The following is a 22633-nucleotide window of genomic DNA, read 5'->3' on the forward strand; positions in this document are numbered from 1 at the left end:
TAGTCGAGTCTCTTCATTTATCCAGCGCTTTAACAGTATAGAGAGTTTCACAGCAGCTTTACAGTGATAACAGGAGATTACAGTAACAGAGAGTGTTTAGGCTCTACAGCAGATCTAGAATAAAGTTATTGTCCAGATAAAGTTAGTTTTATTTTTTGTCTTCTGGTTTTTGTTGTTGTTGTTGTTTTAACCAGAAGATGCTTCTACTATATTTCAGAATCAATACGCAATCTTCCACTTCTGGAAACAACTTTCAGCCAATGAGTGAGTTCTCGATTACAGGAATTCAAGAAACTGACTAGATAAAAACATTAAAAAATGATATGTTATATAGATATTGCAGTAATGAATCATTTTACATTGCCAACGATTGCAAAAAAGAAAAGAAAAAAGAAACCAGATCAGAAGTGAATAACAACAGTAAAAACTATAATTCAAAGTAAATAAGAAAGAAAGAAAGAAAGAAAGAAAGAAAGAAAGAAAGAAAGAAAGAAAGAAAGAAATATTAGATTTTTTTTAATCGACAGAAATATTTAGTTAATTTTTTTTTTATTATTAATTTTATAAATTATTTATGAATTATTCTAAATCGGCAGGGTGCCAATAATTCTGACCATGACTGTGTGTGTGTGTGTGTGTGTGTGTGTGTGTGTGTAAAATTGTAATAAAATTGTTATTTGTTTCTATGATATCATTTGCTTTACAGTTCTTGTCATGTAAAACAGGGAATTTGTCTGTTAAAAATGTTGAAACCCTAGATGAGTTTTGCGTGCGGTTGCTTCTCCGCAGTGCGTTGGCTTGATCTCACTCGTCCACTGAGCGCAGGGTGACAGGACATCTGCTGCCCGCTCACAGAAAGCCTGAGCAAACATATGCAGAGCGAGCGCGAGCGCATGGTCGGACTCTAAAGCGCTTCCACTGGCGTGCGTCACGTCTGCATCGCTCTGATTTGCCTGTTAAATTGATGTTCAAATATCCAGCATTCAAACATCAGCCCACGCATGCAGAACATGTTCAAACGCCAGAACGAGACGACGAGACGCTGGAGGAACCGGCAAACCTGACACAACACACACTGCACACACACTGCAGTTACAGTATTAAAAGTGGAATAAATGATCGTGATTTTAATGGACTAAAAACTGTTAATATGCTAACAGAAAGTTTCCATATATACGGTGAATAACTGATTGATCTAACTGTATATTTAATGTAATTATGTTTTAATGTAAATGTACAGTATTTGGAAGTGAAAAAGTCATAGTATAATTTGCAGTGAAAGACCGTAAATTGAAATTCCCACAAGTCCCTGCGTGACACTTCACATTTGATGTATTTTTGTTGAAATAACTATGTTTCTTCATAGTTTTTTCTAATCAGTGATGTACATTACGGTAGTATGTTACATTTAATGTTGTTAAATTAATGTTTTTTGCATTTTTATAATTGCATGTGTGTTATGATGGTGTGCAGTGTGTATGTGTGTGTGAAAAATGATATGATCAATAAGTTATGACAAAAAAAAAAATTGTTATACAAGATTCAACTCATATTTGACTCAATGTAGCCTAATTTAAGTTGAAATGAATTAAACATCCGCTGCCTTAAATTTAAGTACAATCAACTGGGATGTTTAATTCATTCATTCGGGCAGCTGTGGTTGCCAGAAATTTACCGTAAAAAAAATACGCTAGCAAAATTTTAGGTTTTACAAACTTAATTTAAATTTACAGTAAAAAATGTATTTCATTATCTGATACAATGTTAATTTACCAACCTATTGAAGTATTAATATCTGTTTTGTGCCATACACTATCAACCACCAATCACAGTGGAGATGAGAGTCACATGATGATTTTTCCACAAGTTGAAAAAGTTACTAATACTAATATATATAAGCTACAGATTGTCATTCACACACACACTGAACACCATCATAACACACATGCAATTTTAAAAATGCAAAAAACATTAAGTTAACAACATTAAATGTAACATACTACCGTAATGTACATAACTGATTAGAAAAAACTATGAATAAACATAGTTATTTCAACAAAAATACATCAAATGTGAAGTGTCACGCAGGGAATTGTGGGAATGTCAATTTACGTGACTTGTTCACTTCAAAAAACTGTATATTTACATTAAAACATAATCAAAATACATACGTCAGAATAATTTAATGTTTCTGTCGATTCAAAATAATTAAATGTTTCTGATGATAAAAAAGAAATAAATGTTTCTGATGCTTCAAAATAATTTAATGTTTCTGTCGATTCAAAAGAATCAGATGTTTTTTGACATAAGTGAACTCAAATGTTTCTGTCGATTCAAAACGTTAATAATTGTGGTGATCAACTTCCTAAATAAATGCTTCAACAAGAATAATGCAAGAAAAATAAAAGTAGCTCCATCATGATTATGAAGTAATGAAATAATATGAAAAAAAGTTGAACAAGGAGTAAATCCGCTTTCCTCAATGGCATCAGTTCACTTAGAAAGCGTCACAATGCCTTCAGGTTCTGTTAAATATTGATTTAAAAGTCATAATCAAGTGATTTAGGACTAAAATCTCTCTTTTTCACTCACTGACAAACAGCCAGAACATCCAAATGAAAAGCAAATGATCCACATTAGATGTAATCGAGCATTTACTGCCAATCTTTACTGTTATGCAATATTCAAAACTCTCATATTGGTCATCAGATCCGGCTCACAGAACCAGCTCTCAGATGATGAAGAGGCTCGTGTTCCTCTGGCTGGGATTGGGAAGGTTGTTTTGGCAGGAATCTGCTGGGATAAAGTGCCAGCTCACGGGCAGGAGAGTGAAATCACACACTCGACTCTCACCACAGTGTGTGTGTGTGTGTGTGTGTGTGTGTGTGTGTGTGTGTGTGTGTGTGTGTGTGTGTGTGTGTGTGGCCGCAAGCCAGAGCCTTGTTCAGCCACTGATCTGGACCAACGCCAAACCAACACCAGAGAGAGACTTCAATCACTGCGACTCCTTCACACACACACACACACACACACACACACACACACACACACACACACACGCTGCCAGACGCCACCTGCCAATCCCACACGTAATGATCGGATGCTTTTATACCACTTTAATACAAATAATGCAAACTAAGGCATGAAGATAATAAGATCTTACAAGCTGCTATGAAACTTTCTGTTGTGAAAAGCGCTTTACAAATACATCTGACTTGCATTTCTATTTCAATTAATATGAATTTCAATCATTACCGTAGCAGAATCATTGAAAATATCATATTGGAAAACGGTTATTTTAACGCTCTGGCATAGACGTTATTAAAAATTTAAAAAGAACTGGTTAAAACAAATATGAATGTGGATTTGATTGATTGTGTGTGTGTGTGTGTGTGTGTGTGTGTGTGTGAGAGAGAGAGAGAGAGAGAGAGAGAGGGAGAGAGAGAGAGAGAGAGAGAGAGAGAGAGAGAGAGAGAGAGAGAGAGAGAGAGAGAGAGAGAGAGAGAGAGAGAGAGAGAGAGAGAGAGAGAGAGAGAGAGAGAGAGAGAGAGAGAGAGAGAGAGAGAGAGAGTGAGAGTGTGTGTGTGTGTGTGTGTGTGTGTGTGTGTGTGTGTGTGTGTGTGTGTTTTGACTGATCATATTACCACCATCATCAGTCTCTTTTCCCACATCAGGGATCATGGGATTTCATTATTCAGGGTTGATTCACACACTAATATGTCAACCATAAGAAAGAGACATAATTTACTTCGGACTTTGAGCTTTAGATAAGAGGATCTGTGAGGCCAAAACAGCAACAAAGTATTATAAAAATGTTAATGCTTTAGTTATCTGTTAAACTCCCCTATTCTGCTATTTTAAAGGTTTGGCGTCTTCTAGAACGGGTTCACACGCATCAAAGGTCAAAAAACACACGAATCTTCTCATAATCTCCACTGCAGCTTCATCTCTTTCCTCTCAGTGTCTGAAACACTTCCATCACGGATTCAGTCTCTCTAAGCCCCGCCTCTCTGAGAGCTGCTCTGCTGTGATTGGTCAGAAAGTCAACGCTCATTATCATATCTGAATCTCAGCTCTTGATCACAGTGATACGAACAGTGACGATGGCGTGGGTTTTACCGTATCAATCTCAGAAAACAGCGTCTTCTCCACACGAACAACACGAACCAAACTCTTCCAGTCTCAGATACACTACAGTGTTTGAGGGCGGAGCTAAGAGACGCTGCTCAGCCAATCAAGACCACAGGCTGGCATTATGCTAATTAATCACATTGTTACGAAGGTTTGTACCAGACTGGAATTACCGACGACTCCTTTCAGTAGACAATAACGTTATCTGCACTTTGATCTTTAAAACCATTATATTTAACAATACATGAATGGTAATATTTGAAAAGCATAACAGAGGCACTTAAATGCAATAAAAATGGGACTGATGGCTCTTAAACAGTTAATGCTGTTTGTTAAAGGGGTGGTATAATGCCCTTTTCACAAGATGTAAAATAAGTCTCTGATGTCCCCAGAGTGTGTGTGTGAAGTTTAGCTCAAAAACCACACAGATATTTTTATATAGCACGTTAAAATTGTACGTTTGAGGGTGAGCAAAAACGCACCGTTCTGTGTCTGTTCCTTTAAATGCAAATGAGCTGCTGCTCCCAGAACAGGGGGAGGAGCTTCAACAGCTTGCACTCACACACACGCACACACACACACACACTGAAATTTTCAAAAGCTTTTATGTTCAAACCGGATTCAGAAAATGATGGAGAGACTCAAAGAAGAAGTGACAACATGTAGAAGCAACAGGACATTTCTGAATGGTTAGTTGATGAATTTATGAAGCTGATGTGTAGTTATCTTCTAGTCATTGATTAGCATATTCTGTCTTGATAATCTATAAATCGTGTTCCGGGGGCGGGGTTTATGTAAATGTTAGGGTTGGTGATGTCACTAACCCAGGAGGAATGTGGTGTAGTCTCTACCAGCCGTTTGTTGTAGTCCTTAAAAAGTGATTTTTTGAAAGCAAATATCTCCCTTTTCTCTGAACTTTGAGCGTCGTAACTTTGCAGATGTTGTTTATGCTCAAACAGCAACATTACACACTAACTAAAGTTAGAGAAGTCAAATCATAATCAACCAGCCCTTTAAAGCAAGCATCTGCAGTAGAACAGCTCAAACTAAAGACTCAATCTCACAGTCTTCCTCACCGCTGCAGTCGTGCAGGTGCAGGCGGTGTGTGTGTGTGTGTGTGTGTGTGTGAGTGTTTCACACGTAAACCTCATTTTTCTTCAGAAAATTCTAGATTAGATAATCTAGTTTATGATCTTTTCTGTTCCTGCACTCCAAAGGTTTTTGCTGTCACTCATTCGATCATTCACGTGTTTCTACATGTGTTCTTCAGGTCTGAAGTCGGAAATTAAAGGGGTTTTTGGGCCAAAAATTCCACCAAACTGAACACAATTGCCCTTAAATTCAAGATAAGGGGCAAAAATGCCCATGAACAAAAAAAATCAATTACGACTGACACAATTACGGTGAAAGAAAGAAAAGTGTTGATTGTGGCATTACATTTAGATCTGTTTTGCAGCAGCGTTGAGCATTATAACCAATCACGCATGTTTCTGTTGAGCTGATTAATGCAACGGCCAATCAGAGGCGTTTCGATTAGTCACCGCTGAAAATTAATATTCGAATGCGTAAAAAGCAATAAAGTAATTCATACACGTTTCTTAGCTTGTTTGGTCTGTTTGGCAGAATATGACGTGCCGTTTCCCCAAGCAAATATTTATGTATTGTGTTAATCTGCATTAATAATCATTATTACAATATTAAGAGCAATAATTGACAATGATTTTTGCAGCCCTACATTGTAATGAGTTCCTGTTTTTTAATATCATGATTTATATACTTTATGTAGGTTATTTACATGATGCATTACTGTGAAAATTCCATGTCGAAAGCAGCTTTTGTTACACTTTTGCAGTGTAAAGATGGATTTTGTTTATTAAACAATCTATGAAAAAAGGTCAGAACTGTGTATAAAAAGTTTTTATTAAAAAAAAACATTTTATTTTTAAAACGACAATCTATGGAAGCTTGTTTTCAACACAGAATAAAAAAATTAAATAACTTTTTCATCTCTTTTTTATTTTTTTTTAATCTGTGGTGGAAACAAACTTCCATAGATTGTCGTTTTAAAAATATATATATATATTTTTTTTTTAAATAAAAACTTTTTATACACAGTTCTGACCTTTTTCTCGCAATTGTGAGTTTATATCCCTTGCAATCAGAAACACTTTCTATTTTCATCACAATTGCGAGAAAAAAAGGTCAGAATTGCGATATAAAAAGTTTTTATATATATATATTCCGTGGTGGAAACAAGCTTTCCATAGTACTGTGGGTGATGGCGTAACTGGTTAAACTGAAGTATTTGACATAATAGACAACACAGAAACAAGGTAATTATACAAATTGCCGTTACAAATGTAAAAAACGTCCCTGAAGTCATTCTCTTCACATCAGATATCTCCTGTTCCCGCGTCTGATGTGAATCTGTGGGATTAGGTCTTAAACGTCTCTCTCCTGCTCCTGCTTTATCGACATGCAGTGACAGAAAACAGGAGGAGCGGCGATTCTCCGATGGGAATCTGTCATGTTTGAGGACTTGAGTCTGTAATTCCACTTGGAATGTTTCCTTTGGGTGGAGCAACACTTCCAGACTGACCCCCCCCCACACCCACACACACACACATCCCCCTTTAGTGGGTCTATTCCTGGATCAGAGGAATCTTTAACACTGGACTGTGAGAGCCTGGATTCTACAAGCACACACACACACACACATATACACGCCCTACACACGCACACACACACGCTCTCTCTCTTTCTCTCTCTCACACACACACACACACACACACACACACACACATGCCCTAAACACGCACACTCACGCACACTCACGCACACTCACGCACACTCACGCACACACACTCACACATACACGCCCTAAACACGCACACACACACACTCATGCACACTCACACATACTCACTCACTCACGCACACACATGCACACTCACGCACACTCACGCACACTCACGCACACTCACGCACACTCACGCACACTCACGCACACTCACGCACACACACGCACACTCACGCACACACACTCACACATACACGCCTTAAACACACACATACTCACTCACACACACACACACACACACACACACACACACTCACTCTCTCTCTCACACACACACAAACACACACACACACACACACACAAACACACACACACACACACACACACGCATGCACACTCACTAACCCTAAACACACACACACGCACGCACACTGTCTCTCTCTCTCTCACACACACACACACGCACACAAACACACACGCATGCACTCAGACACACACCACGGCACGCACACACACAATCACACACACACACACACACACACTCACCCAAAACACGCGCAGACACACACACACACACACACACACACACACAAAGCTGCTTTGAAACAATACTTTTATAAAGCGCTACAGAAATTAAAGGTGTGTGAGTGGCAGCATCTGTGCAGTGTGTGCTAGTGAACGAGACCTGCACACACACACACACACACCCGTCGCAGGATTACGCTTAATGACGCAAACCTTGGGCCACATAACATCAACCCACAATCCCTCAGCGCAGCAAACACAATTAAAGCGTGTAAACACACCGCTCAGGCCTGCCAGAGCTCGGGGAGGAGGACGCTTTCACATTCAACACTCGTTAACCAAAACTAAACCTTAAAAACATTTTTGTTAACAGGAAGCTGAAATAACATAAAAATATTAGAAAAAGAAATGCCTTATAAGTGCTTTTTAACTGGCCATTAAGTTGTGTAAACATCAGCAGCCGACTTGTTCATCAGTCATATACGTTCCAGGATGGTTTGATTACTGTTATATATATATATATGTGTGTGTGTGTGTGTGTGTGTGTGTGTGTGTGTGTGTGTGTGTGTGTGTGTGTGTGTGTGTGTGTTACAAGCATATATATTTGCATCGTGAGTCACTGGTCATCTGCAAGGTATCCGTCTTGAACGCCTGACCGACAGAGACACTGAATAAATAATAGATCAGCTTTTAACTGCAGTTTGTGCTCGAGACAGAAAAGGCGGACTGTAAATAAATGAAAGATATCAGTTAATTTGAAAGAATAAACCTTTCCAAGAACAACAGCGAAGTACCTTAAAAAACAATACAGAAGTATCCCAAAGTAAAATTCCTTTAACTTCGGTTCGCCTCACCTATGATTCCATCAGATCGACTAATGCAACCCAAAGCACACGCGAGGATCCGCATTCATAATTCATGAGGCATAAATGAGGCCAATCATTCCCTCAAGCAGAGCTTACAGTGTCCATCGATCCACGCGAGCTCGTCCACACACCACAGGACACCAACAGTTCACACACCAGATATCATTTTTAATATTTTGTTCCTAGTGTGTGCAGGACACTATAGTTAATTTATGAAGTGAGGAGAGCAAAATAAAGTAAACTCTGACATATTATACACAAACACTCTTCATACAGTGACTACCAGTGACATTTATACACATTCGGGACCAAAAATGATTCGGACACTTTGAGCTGATCATGTTTTGCTGAAGTGTGTTTTCTTTAATTGCTAATGAACTTTTTCCACATAGACTGAACACAATGAAGCATTGCTTGGTGACTGGTTGAGCTAAACTGGTATTATCTGGAATTTATGAGGAAAACTATCTAGTAGGAATGACAATTTTTTTAGTTGTCTTGACTAAATGAATTTAAGTTCATACAAAAAGATTACAAAAAATCATTTCAAACAAATTAGATTTTGTTGGAAACATTTAATTTGTTGTAAAAGTTCTCCATTTAATTAAGTTTGTTCAACAGCTTATTTTTTTTGAGTGTACAACTACCATCTTCAGACTCTGGTTGCGAGCGCATGCATCCAGCCGGTGTTATTAAAACCCTATTAATCATTGTCGGATTGGGGGGATCGGCCCCTCAGGACCCCAGGGACCCACTGGAGGATTACCAGGGTCAGCAGGCCTGGACCCTCCCAACACACCAGCACACGACACCTTTGTCCTGCCCTTGTTTAACAATTATTTACTCTTTGTTGGATGGAGGGAGTGAGGTCAGCGCACATACATCACTGACAAAACCCCCACAACACACACACACACACACACACACACACACACACACACACACACACACACACACACACACACACACACACACACACACACACACACACACACACACACACACACACACACACACACACACACACACACACACACACACACACACACACACACACACACACACACACACACACACACACTCACACGAGTCATTAACCTCGCACACTTGTTGAATTGAATCTTTCACTGATTCTTGTTCAGCTGAATGAAAATGGTTTGTTTACTAGATTGAAGAACTGAAAACTGCACTCTTAGAATTAAAGATTCTAGAACCTTAAAGGGTTCCGTCAGGCGCTTCATATGCAGAACCTTAAAGGGTTCCATCAGGCACTTCATATGTAGAACATTAAAGGGTTACGTCAGGCGCTTCATACGCAGAACCTTAAAGGGTTCCTTCAGGCGCTTCATATGTAGAACATTAAAGGGTTCCGTCAGGCACTTCATATGTAGAACCTTAAAGGGTTCTGTCAGGCGCTTCATATGCAGAACCTTAATGGGTTTTGTCAGGCACTTCATATGCAGAACCTTAAAGGGTTCCATCAGGCGCTTCATATGTAGAACATTAAAGGGTTCCGTCAGGCACTTCATATGAAGAACCTTAAAGGGTTCTGTCAGGCGCTTCATATGCAGAACCTTAAAGGGTTCCATCAGGCGCTTCATATGTAGAACCTTAAAGGGTTCCGTCAGGCGCTTCATATGTAGAACCTTAAAGGGTTCCATCAGTCGCTTCATATGTAGAACCTTAAAGGGTTCCGTCAGGCGCTTCATATGTAGAACCTTAAAGGGTTTCGTCAGTCGCTTCATATGTAGAACATTAAAGGGTTCCGTCAGGCACTTCATATGTAGAACCTTAAAGGGTTCCGTCAGGCGCTTCATATGTAGAACCTTAAAGGGTTCTGTCAGGCGCTTCATATGTAGAACCTTAAAGGGTTTCGTCAGTTGCTTCATATGTAGAACATTAAAGGGTTCCGTCAGGCACTTCATATGTAGAACCTTAAAGGGTTCTGTAAGGCGCTTTATATGTAGAACCTTAAAGGGTTTCATCAGGCACTTTATATGTAGAACCATAAAGGGTTCCGTCAGGCAATTCATATGTAGAACCTTAAAGGGTTTCGTCAGTCGCTTCATATGTAGAACATTAAAGGGTTCCGTCAGGCACTTCATATGTAGAACCTTAAAGGGTTCTGTCAGGCGCTTTATATGTAGAACCATAAACGGTTTCATCAGGCACTTTATATGTAGAACCATAAAGGGTTCCGTCAGGCAATTCATATGTAGAACCTTAATGGGTTTCGTCAGTCACTTCATATGTAGAACATTAAAGGGTTCCGTCAGGCACTTCATATGTAGAACCTTAAAGGGTTCCATCAGGCGCTTCATATGTAGAACCTTAAAGGGTTCCGTCAGGCACTTCATATGTAGAACATTAAAGGGTTCCGTCAGGCGCTTCATATGCAGAACCTTAAAGGGTTCCATCAGGCGCTTCATATGTAGAATATTAAAGGGTTCCGTCAGGCACTTCATATGTAGAACCTTAAAGGGTTCCTTCAGGCGTTTCATATGTAGAACCTTAAAGGGTTCCATCAGGCACTTCATATGTAGAACCTTAAAGGGTTCTGTCAGGCGCTTCATATGTAGAACCTTAAAGGGTTCCATCAGGCACTTCATATGTAGAACCTTAAAGGGTTCCATCAGGCGCTTCATATGTAGAACCTTAAAGGGTTCCGTCAGGCGCTTCATATGTAGAACCTTAAAGGGTTCCGTCAGGCGCTTCATATGTAGAACCTTAATGGGTTTCGTCAGTCGCTTCATATGTAGAACATTAAAGGGTTCCGTCAGGCACTTCATATGTAGAACCTTAAAGGGTTCCATCAGTCGCTTCATATGTAGAACCTTAAAGGGTTCCGTCAGGCGCTTCATATGTAGAACCTTAAAGGGTTTCGTCAGTCGCTTCATATGAGGACATTAAAGGGTTCCGTCAGGCACTTCATATGTAGAACCTTAAAGGGTTCCATCAGGCGCTTCATATGTAGAACCTTAAAGGGTTCTGTCAGGCGCTTATGTAGAACCTTAAAGGGTTTCGTCAGTCGCTTCATATGTAGAACATTAAAGGGTTCCGTCAGGCACTTCATATGTAGAACCTTAAAGGGTTCTGTCAGGCGCTTCATATGTAGAACCTTAAAGGGTTCCGTCAGGCGCTTCATATGAAGAACCTTAAAGGGTTCCGTCAGCCTTTCATATGTAGAACCTTAATGGGTTTCGTCAGTCGCTTCATATGTAGAACATTAAAGGGTTCCGTCAGGCACTTCATATGTAGAACCTTAAAGGGTTCCATCAGTCGCTTCATATGTAGAACCTTAAAGGGTTCCGTCAGGCGCTTCATATGTTGAACCTTAAAGGGTTTCGTCAGTCACTTCATATGTAGAACCTTAAAGGGTTCTGTCAGGCGCTTTATATGTAGAACCTTAAAGGGTTTCATCAGGCGCTTCATATGTAGAACCTTAAAGGGTTTCGTCAGTCGCTTCATATGTAGAACATTAAAGGGTTCCGTCAGGCAATTCATATGTAGAACCTTAAAGGGTTTCGTCAGTCGCTTCATATGTAGAACATTAAAGGGTTCCGTCAGGCACTTCATATGTAGAAACTTAAAGGGTTCTGTCAGGCGCTTTATATGTAGAACCTTAAACGGTTTCATCAGGCACTTTATATGTAGAACCATAAAGGGTTCCGTCAGGCAATTCATATGTAGAACCTTAAAGGATTTCATCTGTCGCTTCATATGTAGAACATTAAAGGGTTCCATCAGCCGCTTCATATGTAGAACCTTAAAGGGTTTTGTCAGGCAATTCATATGTAGAACCATAAAGGGTTCCGTCAGGCAATTCATATGTAGAACCTTAAAGGGTTCCGTCAGGCACTTCATATGTAGAACCTTAAAGGGTTTCGTCATGTACTTCATATATAGAACCTTAAAGGGTTCTGTCAGACGTTTCATGTTTTTTTTATTTAATTATGCATTAAACAGCTCATTAACATATTTTATCCCTAGAACATTTGAAATAACCCATTAAACATGAAAGTATTATGCAATCATTTAAGGCATTTCTCCTTGTGTAGGCCCTTTCTGGCATAAAGGGCTCTTTAAAATTGAGCCAAGAACCCTAGAGTTCTATATAGAACCCATTGAACCTTTATTTCTAAGAGTGCATGAGCAAAATGCAACTTTAGTGTTCTGGATTATAATATATTTAATGCATTAACATTCTGTCATCATTTACTTGGCCTCATGTTGTTTCAAACCTGTATGACTTTCTTTTGTGGAACATAAAAGAAGATGTTTTGAAGAACATTAAGGACTAAATGACACTGGACCCCATTGACATTTTCAATTGCATGGACAAAAAAAACAAGACATTTCACGTTTTACAGAAGAAATAGTCATTCAGAGGAACACAGTATATTCATCAGAATGACAGTGATCATGTGACACTGAAGACTGGAGTAATGATGCTGTAAATTCAGCTTTGAATCAATTATATTTAAAAACGTTCACATAGAAACCAGTCTTGTGATTGATCAATCGAGCATCTGAGCATCTGAACACGACACCCTGTCTGTTTGCTTCAGGAAGGAATTTACAGCAGCTGTCATTAAAACTCACAGAGATACCATTAAAACGAGAGCGTGTCTCTGAACCTTCCCCCTCCAACCTCGCAACCTGAGACTGGAACCATGAAGAGTGTCATTATACACCACTGGCCACACATAATGACAGAACACATAAAACACACGACACAGAGAGAGACGAACATCTCCTCTTCCTCCCACTGACAGTCTGATCAGGGTTTGAGAAATCATTCACGCTTCAGTTTAAGCCTTCAGATCAGACTCAGTGTCTCTGTGAGATCGGATGAGCAACACTATAATGCCTCAGTCCTAAGAATGTTTTACTAGTGTGCAGATGCTCTTAATGTCATCATGCAATGCATTTGCAACCATGATGTGACTTATTTCTATGGAAGCTTGTTTCCACCACAGAATAAAACATTTTAAAAGATAATTGCGCCTTTTTATCTCACAATTATGAGATATAAAGTCAGAATTGCGAGATATAAACTCTGTCTCGCAATTCTGACTGTATAACATGCAATTGCGAGTTTCTAAGGAAACAAATACTGACTTTTTTCCTTAGAATTGCGAGTGTGACTTTATATCATGTATGTAAACTTTATTTAAAGAATCTTCATGAATGCAAATTGGTTTTAGTCATAAGGTTTTATATGCATGCAAAGGTTTTAAGACGTTTGGATGCATTTTGCTAATAATTCATTGCATATGAATCTGGGCAGAAAATATTACTCATTTTCAGTGGATGCATGACAATAAATATGTGCAATTTGCTCTTCATTTCTATGCATATATTATATATATAACATTTAATGCAACATGCTCAATGCATCCAATTCAATCAAAATCAGCTTTGCACATTGCATCGTAATTCTGACTTCCAGAATCATAAGTAGGACTCAGAAATCTTCGTATTATCCACTAGCCTCTCCCTCGGCTGTGAGGATTGTCCATTTCCACACCGCTGTTCTATATGGGGAAAGTAGAATGGATGTTGCCTCTATAAATAAGCAGCTCCAGGCCTTTAATCACATCAGAGGCTCTTCAAGCTCTTGACAGATCGCCTGGTTCACAGCAAGACGTCAACAGATTTATATTCAGCCTACAGTCCATCTGAAATCAAAACCGACTCCATTTACTGTCCGTTCAACCCATGTTTCTGGTCTGACTGTGATCGATTCATCAGTGCATGTTATTCTGGAGGAAATCATGGATGGAATCAACATAACTACTAAACTACTAAACAAACATAACTACTAAATGCATGAATTTATTTATTCTAGGGGTGTAACAATATATCGTGTGTTGTGTCACAATATATCGCAATACAAAAATGCAACAATATGTATTGTGTATAATTCACCCAAAATAAAAATTACTGTGTGAGAAAATGTTTTAAGTTCTCAGAGTTTAGTTTCAGTACTACATTAAACTACTACATATAATGTTGAATATAATGTATAATAATGCAATGAGGGAATATTTGTGTGTCCTGATAATGCCAAATATCTGATGTTACCAGTAAAAAGTGGCCGACATTATTTTAAATATATCTAGTCAGTGAAAGAGAGCAAGCATATTCATCTATAATAATTCAGTATTTCCAGCTTCAGAATCATGAATATTGTTATTCTGGTGTCTCTATTGTCCTGTGCTTTGGGTTTCAGCACCAAGTCCAAGAATATTCATTTACACACACAATGAAATATCAAATTTAGCATTTTAACCAACGGTACATTTTTGGTTAACCTTGTATCATATGTTTTGAAGTATCGCAATAATATTGTATCCTGACGTGAGGGCATCGTTACACCCCTAATTTATTCTGCTTCATAAATCATCTAAGCAAAATGGTTGCAAATGCATTGCACGATGACATTAAGGGCGCCTGCACACTAAAAAAACATGCAAGATGCATTGTGGGACTGTGGAAAGGAAACATCAGAATGCATTGCATTAGAAGTTCAGGTTTGCACATTTTAGCTGCATGTCTGAGAATCACTTTCACAAAACCTCGTTCCCATTCAAATCAATACGTTCTGAAGGAAACATGCATTATGTTGCAGATCGTAGCGCCGCGGCTACTGTGCAGCTCGTGACACACACACACTGCACACGTGCACAAACACTCCCACGTGTCAACTGACAAAATTGGGCCAAATGTATCTTTACACAGTCTGGACGCCGGCCAAAGTCGACTCAGCGTTTGGCAGGAGCGTAACAGAACAAATAAGTGAAGCGAAGAGTCCGGCTCTGTTCCAAAACCAAACACAAACACCCGAGACACGCGTGAAGAGACGGAGAAATCATGACTGACTGAACCACTGCAACGACAGACTCATCAAACTGCACTTCATAAACACTAATACACTAATAAACACTACCAATATGAAGATTAATGAGAATAATGACGGGTTCACAACTTTAACAAAATGTTGCTTGAACTCGATTATCATGTCAAATCCATCAAAGTGGCAGAAAGTTTCTGTTTAATATACTATTATTAATACCGTTTACTGCATTTAACAAACAATTTTTGTATTAGAGGATATGAACTCATTGTTCTGACACACAGTGAATGCACTGGGAAAAAAACATAATTCTGTCTTGTTTTCCAGCTCAAATATCTAAACGTTCTTAAATCAAGATACATTTACTGGAGAAGCAAAATTGTGTTGGATATTAAGTCTTTTTTTGCTGAAAATGTATCAAAATGAAGTGAGTTTGTGCTTAAAACAATAAAAAATTATATCTGTCAATTTTTCGGACTCCATTGGCAGATGAAAGAGGAACCAAAAGCAACTTAAATTTATTTAAAGTCCCCCTGTGGTGTAAATCCAGCTTTTAATGTTGTTTATGTGTCTATGTGGTGTTTTTAATATGCTTTAACACAAAGCATGTGTAAATTCATAAGTCGACACCATTGCTGAGTATTTCCTCCTTAAAACTGCAGTGAACCAAAGACAGTCTCAAAAACACGCTTTGAAATCGCTGGTGTTTCTGACGTCACAAACTACCTTGTAACCAATCAGATCAACGTGTGATCGTCAACCAGTGGATCTCTGAGCTGAGCGAGTGAGTGGAGGCGGGGCTCATTTGCATATTCATAGAACCGCGTATACTAAATGAGGCAAGGGTGTCGAGTTACATTCAAGATATTTTAAGGCATGAAGAATATTTTTCAAGGAAAAAACGTTTAAATATGTCATTTTGGTGATCAAAGATGAGTTTAAGGGATACAATTATTGACAACAGATAGACTTTAAGTCAGTCTGTGCTTGAAACGAGAACAAATATCTGCCAAATAAACTTAATTCAAAGAGAAATCAAGATTATTATTAAACCAGAACATCATTGTTCGCGGTGCACAGTTCAGATCTTACCGCTTTAAAGTGCTCGTCGTAGCTCCACTCCGCGCGTGCGTCCGGAGACGCAGCTGAAGGGCGTTCGACGGGCGAGAGATCGTCCTCGGGTTCCTCCTTCACCCTGACGGCGGGCGACGGGGCTCTTCTGGGGTCCGGGAAGCTTGCGGTCGGGCGTCCGGGTAAACGTACGGCTCCCTGTTGAAGCGCAAGCGTCTGATTCCTGAGAAACTCCAGTCCGCTCGCCGTCCGCTCGTCTTCCTCGCTGCCTTCATCACCCTCCATCATCTCATCATCATCATCATCATCATCTGAGTCTCGGCCGCGCTCGTCCTCGGCGCTGCTCTGATTGGAGACGAGAGAGAGCTGAGAGAGCTGTCCGCTGCTCATGAAGCCGGCTCCAGAAGCCCTAGCGGCGGCGAGGATGGCCTGTTGAGCCGCGACCTGCTGCGCGTACATGATGTGAGCTTCTCGAAGCCGTCGCTCCTTGTGCTCGCTCTCCACGCGCGCCTGTTGCTGACGCTGGAGATGCTCCATCATGGCCTCCAGCTTCAGGCCACCCGACATACCGGCCTCCTGAGAGACAGAAGAGGAAGACATCAATGACCTGAACACTTAGACTACAGCTTTAAAGGGGACGCAAGGAAATCTGAGTGCTGTTTAAGAGCTATAACCGAAAACAGAAAACGTGAAAAGTGAAACCCAGTAACTTTGTTCTGGTGAGCCTTTCAATGCTAGCATGTCAGAAAAAAGCAGATCAGATTTCACTCTCCTTCTGACGTATGAAGAGGATCTTATTAAAATATTACCGGCCCTTAATCTGCACGTTTACACTCATGACAACAGAGACCAGTTCTAGCAGTGAAACCAGTTCTAACGCAATGATAAAGATCCAGCAAAGCCTCAGGAACTGTGGACACTTGTGGAGAAGTTAAACATGATGATAAGATGATCAGTGTAACTCCACAACAACTACAGAAATGTCTCCACTAACATTCAGAAACTCTTCCTGAGTCTCTCCGTAAGGCTGCACTCGCTACTGGTTATTCTGGGATTCTGGATGAGGGAGATTGGCCTGTTTTGTTATTGCCAGCGTTTCTGAAGCTCCGCCCTCTTCTGAACGGAGGCGGAGCAGAAGCTCATTTGCATTTAAAGGGACACACACAAAAACGCTGTGTTTTTGCTCACACCAGAAAAGGTGCAAATTTGACAAGCTTTAATAAATGATCTGGTATTTTGAGCTGAAATTTCACACACTTTCTGGGGACGCCATAGATTTATATTACATCTCATGAAAAGGGGCATAATAGGTCACCTTTAAAGGTGCATTAAGCAACTTTTCATGTTAAAAATACCCGTTTTCTAACCCATACATGCTTAAACAATTGCCTGATGGGCCGAATGAGCCCTTCTCTGATCACTGAGATTGTCTCTATAATCCTGTAAAGTAAAATAAATAAGAGGGATTCGGGCCGGAATTTTAGACTGGGCGTGACGTCATGCGCGTTCACGGCACGCTCACATAGCTATGCCTGGCAGGTTTGTGTATTTGCCGGCATTCTCCGTAGAAGATGGATTGTAAGAGACCTGCTTATAGTTCATTTCAAACACCAACGCAAACTTCACGTAAGATAAAAAAAAGAAAACTTTTGTCCGTGAGCGTGCACACCTCTGGTTGCAGTTTCGCTTGCCGCCAGAGGGGGCATAGTTCTGCAAAAACTCAGAGACTTGCTTAATGCACCTTTAACTCGGCATGCACTAAATTAATGCTGTACTAAATGGGCCTATCTCAACTGACTTGTTCTTACTCATCTCCAGATGTCTATGAGAAGTTTTCAAAAAAAATTTTATAGGTAAGATAGAAAATATTAGAGCACATATTTTACGTTCCTCTGAGGACCCTTCTATTATTGTCACCCGCCCTGCTGTCTTTAACCAGTTTGAGCCTGTGTCTTTATCTTTTATGAAAGATATAATTGATCAAATGAAATCATCCGCCTGTTTTACAGATGAAGTTTTTGAAGCTATTGGGCCCAAAATTCTAGGAATTATAAATAGCAGTCTGACCACAGGTGTTGTACCACAGGGCTTCAAACATGCGGTAGTGCAACCACTAATAAAAAAACCCAATCTTGACGCATCAGTTTTCTCCAATTACCGACCTATTTCTAAACTTCCATTTCTTTCGAAAATACTGGAGAAAGCTGTGTGTATACAGTTGCAATCTTTTTTGGATTTAAATGGAATTTTAGAGTTGTTTCAGTCTGGATTTAAAGCCCTTCATAGTACAGAAACTACACTCTTAAAAGTTTTTAACGACCTCTTATTGATTACAGACTCAGGAGATTCTGCTATTCTAATGCTGTTAGACCTTCCAGCTGCATTTGATACTATTGATCATAATATTCTGATCTCTAGGTTGGACCACTGTGTTGGTATCAAAGGTATTGCTCTAGAGTGGTTTAGGTCATATCTGTCCGATAGGAAGTTTTCTGTTTGTCTTGGAGAGTTTGTGTCCCCAATGGCACCTTTTCCTTGTGGAGTCCCCCAGGGGTCTATTCTTGGCCCGATGCTGTTTTCCCTGTACATCCTTCCTCTGGGGTCTATCCTGAGAAAGCATGGCATTTCGTTTCACTGTTATGCAGACGACACACAACTTTATCTGCCATTGAAACGAAATGATAACAGCTCTGTAAAATTATTGCTGGACTGCCTCGCAGACATTAAAGCCTGGATGGCCATGGATTTTTTACATTTTAATGAGAGTAAAACTGAAATTGTGATTTGAGGCCCAATAGTACCCATGTGGCCCCCAACACAGAATTGGGTTCCTTAATTCCGTATGTTAAATCTTCTGTTGAAAATCTGGGAGTAATCATGGATGGTGATTTTAAACTTGAAAAGCAGATAAATTCTGTGGTTAAAGTCAGTGTTTTTCAGTTAAGGCTCTTATCTAAAGTGAAACCTTTTTTGTCATTTAAAGACTTTGAAAGAGTTATACATGTTTTTATCTCCTCTCGATTGGACTATTGTAATGCCATCTATGCTGGTGTCAGCCAGGCATCTCTCTCACGCCTGCAGTTGGTGCAGAAAGCTGCAGCTAGACTACTAAAAGGGGTACGTAAGCGTGACCACATTTCTCCCATACTGGCTTCCAGTACGGTTTAGGATTTTAAAATTTTAGTGTTTGCTTACAAATCCTTAAATGGTCTAACCCTGACCTACCTTTCTGACCTTATACAACAACATGTTCCATCTAGGTCTCTTAGGTCGGCAGATTGTATTGTACTCTTGTCCCAGAGTTAGGCTGAAACATAGGGGAGATCGGGCTTTTTCAGTTGCGGCCCCTAGACTATGGAATAATTTACCATTGTTTGTGAGGCTGGCCCCAACACTATCTGCTTTTAAATCTAGTCTTAAAACACATTTATTTTCCTTGGCTTTTAGTTCAGTTTGAGAGCTGTATGTTTTTGTCTTTTTGATGTCATTTTATTTTTGTTGTTGTTGATTCATGATTTGGGATGTATAGCACTTTGGTCAACTTCTGTTGTTTTAAACGTGCTCTAGAAACAAACTTGACTTTGACTAAACCCACGTTATTTCTCTTGATTTAAAGGGCTCATAATGCCCTTTTCACAAGATGTAAAATAAGTTGCTGATGTCCCCAGAGTGTGTGTGTGACGTTTTAGCTCAAAATACCCCACAGATATTTTTATATAGCATGTTAAAATCATCACTTTTTGAGGGTGAGCAAAAACGCGACATTTTTGTGTCTGTCCCTTTAAATGCAAATGAGCTGCTGCTCCCGGCGCAGGGGGCGGAGCTTCAAGAGCTTGTGTGTGTTAGCAGCTCCGATTACCTCACACACACACACTGAAAATTCCAAAAACGTTTAGCCTTTTATGTTCAAACCGGAGTCAGACAAAGATGGAGAGACTCAAGAAGAAGTGACAACATGTTGAAGCAACAGGACATTTCTGAACGGTTAGTTGATGAATTTATGAAGCTGATGTGTAGTTATCTTCTAGTCATTGATTAGCATATTCTGTCTTGATAATCTATGAATTGGGGCGGGGTTTATGTAAATGTTAGGGTTGGTGATGTCACTAACCCGTGAATAGTCTCTACCAGCCGTTTGTTGTAGTCCTTAAAAAGCGATTTCTTTAAAAGCAAATATCTCGCTTTGCTCTGAACTTTGAGCGTTGTAACTTTGCAGATGTTGTTTATGCTGAAACAGCAACATTACACACTAACTAAAGTTAGAAAAGTCAAATCATATTCAACCACCCCTTTAAGCTGCAAATGTTTTGGCAACATGATAAGCCTGTTATGGGATGAGTTTGCGGAATCTCGCCGTCATTGATCGCATGATTCTCTCATTGATTCTGTTTAGCAAACATAAACATTTGGCCGTTGTTACAAATTCTGCTGATGTCACCAGGTTTGCATTGCAGCCTCATAATGCAATTATAATCAGATCCAGGCAATATTGTAAACACAATAATTAGATAAAATTCATGCAATTAAGCTCATAATCGGAGCAACCATAATCATAGTAAAACATGTTGCAATAAACATGCACGGAAACATCTATTCATATATTCCACTCTAAACAAAGTGTGCAATGAATGAATATATATATATATATATATATGAATAACATGAATATAATGACAAAGACATTGAAATAGAGACAAATCTGTGTGCATCATTAGTGCTGTGCATTGTGTGACTAATGATGGTAATAATAATCACAATTCTCAGAAAATACTCAGAATAATGCAAATTGCATGTAAACGGTCTTACTGCGATTAATGCTGATTATTGGAAATAATCACATTATTGGTGCACATGCAAACGTAGTCAATAACGCAATAATTACCATGCGCTGACAAAGATCGAATCATCAATAAATATGTTTTTCTGACACAGATGCACTGCTAAAAATGCAACTTCTCATTTATATGGTGGGCTAACAGGGAACTACACTAACCTTTTCCACTGGTGGCACTTGCGCTACTAACTTTTTCAGTTACTGGCGCAAAACATGATTTGGTCGCACAAATTATTTATAGTTAGCCGCTCTGGATAATAATAAACAATAATGAAACTGTATTACATACAGATGTGCTTTTTATTTTACTTGCCATCTTTTAAACCACATGCCTTCTTGTTTTTGTTTTCTTTAACATTGGTTGGGATAGATTTTCTCCTAAATGGATTTCAACATGCTATGGTTGGCACAGATGGGCAGACTCCTGAACTCTTAAGTAGTGATGCACCGATGTGAAAATTGTGGTCGATACCGATAATAACCGATATTAATATTGCTGTTATGGCATAAAAAAAATACTAAAAAAAAACAGGAACATTGTGTACAATTAAGATAGGCTACTTAATTTATTATCCCAATGGCAAAAATATTGTATCACGATTTTTTTCAGGAAAATCACGATTCACGATTTTATCACGATTCTTTTTTATGTTGGTTTTACTATTTTGCGACTGAGCATTACAGCCAAAACTTATGTTCATATTTTAAAAACAAAGCCTTGGGTAACAAAACATATATAAAAAAAATGCCAGACAGGGGTGAAGATAAAAATATTTGTCATTATTTTCTTTGTTATTAAATATTAAGATCAAAGATGCACATTACACATACACAACTTAATATACAAATTAAATAGTGTTTTATGTTTTCAGCTTCAGTAGGTGTATTTAACAGTAGCATTGAAGAAAGTAATTAAATGAACAAATATGAAAATAAAACAAAATACACTTCACTGTATAAATTATACATTGATACTTATTAAAGCTACTTCATTCAAGAGCAGTGAGTGATTTTCTCTTTGCATTTTGTTGTTTTATTAACATAAAAGGAATAGTTCTCCTAAAATTTCAAATTGTCATAATTTACTCTCTCAAGTTGTTTTAAACTCGAATGAGTTTCTTTCTTCTGTTGAAAATAAAAGTTATTTGGAAGAATGTGGGTAACCAAACAGTTGATGTAGGCCTACCCCAGTGACTTAGAATATTTTTCTCCTTTGGAAGTCAATGGGGACCAGCTACTGGATAGCCACATTCTTCAAAATATTAATATTAGAAAAATATTAGAAAATATTAGAAGGAAATTAATACAGGTTTGGAACAACATTAGAGTGCGTTTAAATGATTTTTGGGTGAACTATCCCTTTAAGGACAAGCGGCAGCGTGTTTACTATTGCTACTGTCTCTTTAAGAGTTGCGTCTAATATACACGCATTTGACAAGCAGATTTATTCAATTTTCTCAAGTTTGCTTTCACTTTAGTCATAACCGACTTTGTTTATCTAAACCTTGTGTGTATTTAATAGTATAAGCACAATAAGACTCGAAAGA

General features: G+C 38.9%; 1 protein-coding gene across 1 annotated transcript in view; it reads right to left on the reverse strand.

The window, feature by feature from the left end:
- The window catches only part of LOC308695020 (AT-rich interactive domain-containing protein 3B), a 73481-nt gene that overhangs the window by 48073 nt on the left and 2775 nt on the right, over positions 1-22633 (reverse strand). The window contains exon 2 of the mRNA XM_081372921.1: positions 16274-16828. Coding sequence (XP_081229047.1) covers positions 16274-16828 — 555 coding nt within the window. The remainder of the gene's footprint in view (positions 1-16273; positions 16829-22633) is intronic.

The sequence above is a fragment of the Scardinius erythrophthalmus genome, assembly GCF_964197995.2.
Source record: "Scardinius erythrophthalmus genome assembly, chromosome: 8".
Lineage (NCBI taxonomy): Eukaryota > Metazoa > Chordata > Actinopteri > Cypriniformes > Leuciscidae > Scardinius > Scardinius erythrophthalmus.